Source organism: Lathyrus oleraceus, chromosome 5 (genome assembly GCF_024323335.1).
Source record: "Lathyrus oleraceus cultivar Zhongwan6 chromosome 5, CAAS_Psat_ZW6_1.0, whole genome shotgun sequence".
Taxonomy (NCBI): Eukaryota; Viridiplantae; Streptophyta; class Magnoliopsida; order Fabales; family Fabaceae; genus Lathyrus; species Lathyrus oleraceus.
The window spans coordinates 269,865,761-269,869,522 of NC_066583.1; the positions used below are offsets into that span (position 1 = coordinate 269,865,761).

Sequence of the window (3,762 nt, forward strand, 5' to 3'; positions counted from 1 at the left end):
TGGGTTGATGCTTAATATATTTTTTCAAGGCACCATACTTAAAATAATCAATAGAAGGTAGACGCTCTTATAATTCTAGCTACCAACCCGAGGATAATAGAATAAAATTATGACGATTGCAGTCTTCGATACTATACTTTGCAGGCAGTTTCATAACCGTTGCAATATTTTAAAATGGTTGGGGCAAACATTACTCAATCTGTTGCAGAAGATGCTCGTCATACCGAGCAAAGTTTTAAAATGGATTTGTATGTTTTGGTATTGCAGTGATGTGGTTTCGAACCAAAATTCTAAAAAAAAAAACACTTAAGTTTACTTCTAATGATAAATAGTTTTTAATAGCATCTCCATAAAATCATTTTTTATAATTAATGTTTATTAAAAAATGATTTTCTATATTTGGTTAACAAGCACAGCAAAAAAACTTTCACTTTAAATTTAATTCTATAAGTAACAAATACTACAATCTAACTACCTTAGGCATTTTTGTTATACTTTTGTGCATATATAAAGGTTTGTTGATTTATTTATGGTTATGAGAACATGAGAGAGGAGAGGAAGCGTGTTTTTAAGTAAATTATCATTTCAAGAAAACATTTATGTATCTGAAAGTTGAACCTAAAAACGTTTATTCTTATTCCTGAAACATATCACTTTTATTATATCATTGGGAACATAAATATTTTTATTCTTATTCTTTCAAAACGTTTAAGTACCCACCCCTCTTAGTGTTTATTGAGGTACATGCATGATTATTTATCTTTATCCAAAGTTTATTGGAAAGTAGTATGTTTCACTTTTAAAACGTTTACCACTGTTAGTGTACTATAAAAGGTCATAACCAGGTGAAATGTTGATGCAACCATTTGTCTGCTTACAAAAATGGCATCTTGTTCTATTGCTGCAAAGGAAGCAGAAGCTGAGTCTACAATGCTTCCAAACTGGCTTGATCTTCCAGGAGACATCACACGTAACATCCTAGAGAGGCTTTCTACAGTGGAAATTGTCACTAGTGCGTGCCTTGTCTGCCCTCTATGGTGGAACATTTGCAAGGATCCTCTCATGTGGCACACCATTAACATGACCAATGTTAGATGTTTATTCTACAAAAATCATTTTGAGAATCCGACAACTTTTAGTCTTTTGTACAACAACCATCCAGAGGATCTGAAGGTTTGTCGTTATGCTGTTGAACGAAGCTGCGGTCATCTGATAGACATTAATATTGAGTACTTTGCCAATGATGATCTCCTGGAATACATATCTGAAAAGTAATTGTTATTATAAATCGTTTTTCTTGCTTGCACAAGTTAATACTTTTAATTATTTGCAATTCATTTTCTCAGATGTTATGTTGCTCATTGGTGGTTTTATACATAATGCCTTAATATCTTTGTTATTTTATCAATATTTTTTAATGAGTTTTGATTCAAAATTTACAGTGGCAGTAACCTACGAACCATGCAGCTCCTAAATTGCATTGATATTTCGGATAAAGGGTTTAGTGAAGGTGTGAGGAAATTTTCACAGTTAGAGAAGTTGGACATCTCATATTGTAACCTATCTAAGGATTCTCTTGAAGTCGTTGGCCGATCTTGTCCTCTTCTAAAATCTCTAATATTTAAGAGATTTGGGCCTCTATGTCCGCCTGCTGATGATAATGAGGCTCTTGTTATTTCTGAAACAATGACTGCATTATGTCATCTTAATATTAAAGGAAACAAGCTCACTACTATTGGGCTTTTTTCCATTCTTGACAAGTGTCCTCTTCTTGAGTATCTTGACGTTCAAGATTGTTACAATCTGAATTTGACTCAGGATTTGAAGAAAAGATGCCTTGAGCAGATTAAGGTTATACTATTGCCATTTCCGATTAACCATCAAGAATTGGATGAATATTATGATGATTTTTTTTATTATTATTCTGACGAGTTTGATAATGGTTATTATGATGATATAGTTGAAGGTTATTAGATTGAGTCTATTATCATAGAATTGTTGCACCCTTCATCATCCAGTGAAAATAAGGGTGTTGAACTTTGAAGAGATTCATGTTATTATAGCGAGTGGATTTGTTTTGAAAGGGATGGAAAGTTTGGTTTTTTTGTTGGAATACCTCTATCAATTATTAGTTGGAATACTTTATTTATCAGATGAATTGTGTTTGTTTTTTTGTTAATGAAATATTCAATTTATTGTTTTGTTTGAGAAGTCTCTTTGCGGTTTTGATGAGTCATTTTTTCATCACAAGTTCTCTAAAACTTTTTAAGTTAATAAAAAGGTTCACTGAAGTTGTGAATATTGCATTTTGTCCAAAAAATTTATTGTCTAATTCTTTAATTTATTTACTATTTTATCCATCATTATTTGTATATCATTACTGTATAAAAATCATCTAAGCATTCTAATTGTCTTAAATTTATGGAGGTTTAAATTTGATTCACTAAATACTAAGGCCACAGTACTAGTGAGGTATAAACGAGTGCAAGCTTGCATCCATAAGGAAAATATAAATGAGGTAGAAAATTTTCTTTATAATAAATGTGTGCAATTAACAAATGTATTTTCTGTTAACTTGCACCCTAATGAAAAATAAACTTAAACAATTAATTTTATATTGTTATTAAAATTAATGTATAAAACAAAACACTTTTTTTTTTAGTTTTTAATTTGTGTCTCTAGAACACAAGTTAGCATTATCTTTTTTTTATTCAATCCATCCACAACAAAATTTAATTATTTACATTTGTGAGAGAAGCTAGGTTTTAGAGAATCTCACCGTACGCGAAAATAACAGGCAAAAGAGAAACAAGGGCTTTTGGGAAGGAAAATTTGGATTGGCAAGAAGAATCCATAAAATTTGTCAATTCATCATCATTGTTGGAAATCTAAGATAAGGGGGGAGAAAGGACTATCAATTCATAAAAGTTGTTATTGAATTTGATGATGAAATTGCTATATTTGTGTTTGGATTATGGTGAAATAAGTGATGTATATGTTAATGATTATGCTAACATGATTCAATGCTAAATTCGTGTTTGAATTAATTGATTTTTGGAAAAGTTATCGAGATTCATGTATGAAGGTTTATGGATGAGGGGGAACATTGACGTACGATGAAAACTGGGTTTTTTAGAAAAAATTATAATGACAATCGATTGTCCCCAGATGACAATCAATTGCACTAGTGTAATTTTTGAAAAAAATAATGAGGACAATCGATTGAAGGGAGGATCAATTGATTGTTTTTACTAGAAAAGTGATTTTTGTTAAGCTAGTAGCGAAACACGTTTGCTGACAATCGATTGTCCTCCCTTGAAAATTGATTGTCCAAGGCTAAATTTCCAAAATTCTATTGTCTTTTATTGCATTGTCCGATGATTTTGACCGTAATTTTTGTTTCGTAAGTCCAAATGAGACGTCGTTCAAAGTGTTAGGAAGCTAACGCGCAGAGCTACCTCATGATTGAAGTTGTTGAATTGTTTGAATTATAATCATGTGTCTACTATGGCAATATTTGTGCTGACTTGTATGATCGGTTAGCGAATCGTTATGTTTATATAATGATGTATTGTTGTTTTGGTAAAGTGACATGAATGAATGCCTATGAAGTTACATTTGTTGAGTTGTTGTTGTTTTCTGTTGTTTATTGATGTCATAACACCGATTAATTGTCGCGTATGATAAATTATATTGCGCATAAATGGTGAAATACGCAAGGTGATTCTTTTGGTGAACCTTTTGGTGAAAATGCATGTTATG

At 31.3% G+C, this 3,762-nt stretch overlaps 2 protein-coding genes across 2 annotated transcripts; both read left to right on the forward strand.

Annotated features, from left to right (window-relative positions):
* The first annotated feature begins 882 nt into the window (after positions 1–882).
* Positions 883–1,275, forward strand: LOC127080154 (putative F-box protein At4g05475). The gene has a single exon (XM_051020485.1). It carries the CDS (start codon positions 883–885, stop codon positions 1,273–1,275), a length of 393 nt encoding a protein of 130 aa, XP_050876442.1.
* Positions 1,276–1,451: 176 nt separating this feature from the next.
* Positions 1,452–2,016, forward strand: LOC127088121 (putative F-box/LRR-repeat protein 23). Its single transcript, XM_051029037.1, has one exon. The coding sequence runs from the start codon at positions 1,462–1,464 to the stop codon at positions 1,972–1,974; it is 513 nt and encodes a 170-aa protein (XP_050884994.1). The 5' UTR covers positions 1,452–1,461; the 3' UTR covers positions 1,975–2,016.
* Positions 2,017–3,762: the final 1,746 nt, after the last annotated feature.

Excerpts from the sequence above, each read along its gene's own strand:
- LOC127088121 (XM_051029037.1), top strand. The coding sequence starts at position 1,462 with ATGCAGCTCCTAAATTGCATTGATATTTCGGATAAAGGGTTTAGTGAA.
- LOC127080154 (XM_051020485.1), top strand. The coding sequence starts at position 883 with ATGGCATCTTGTTCTATTGCTGCAAAGGAAGCAGAAGCTGAGTCTACA.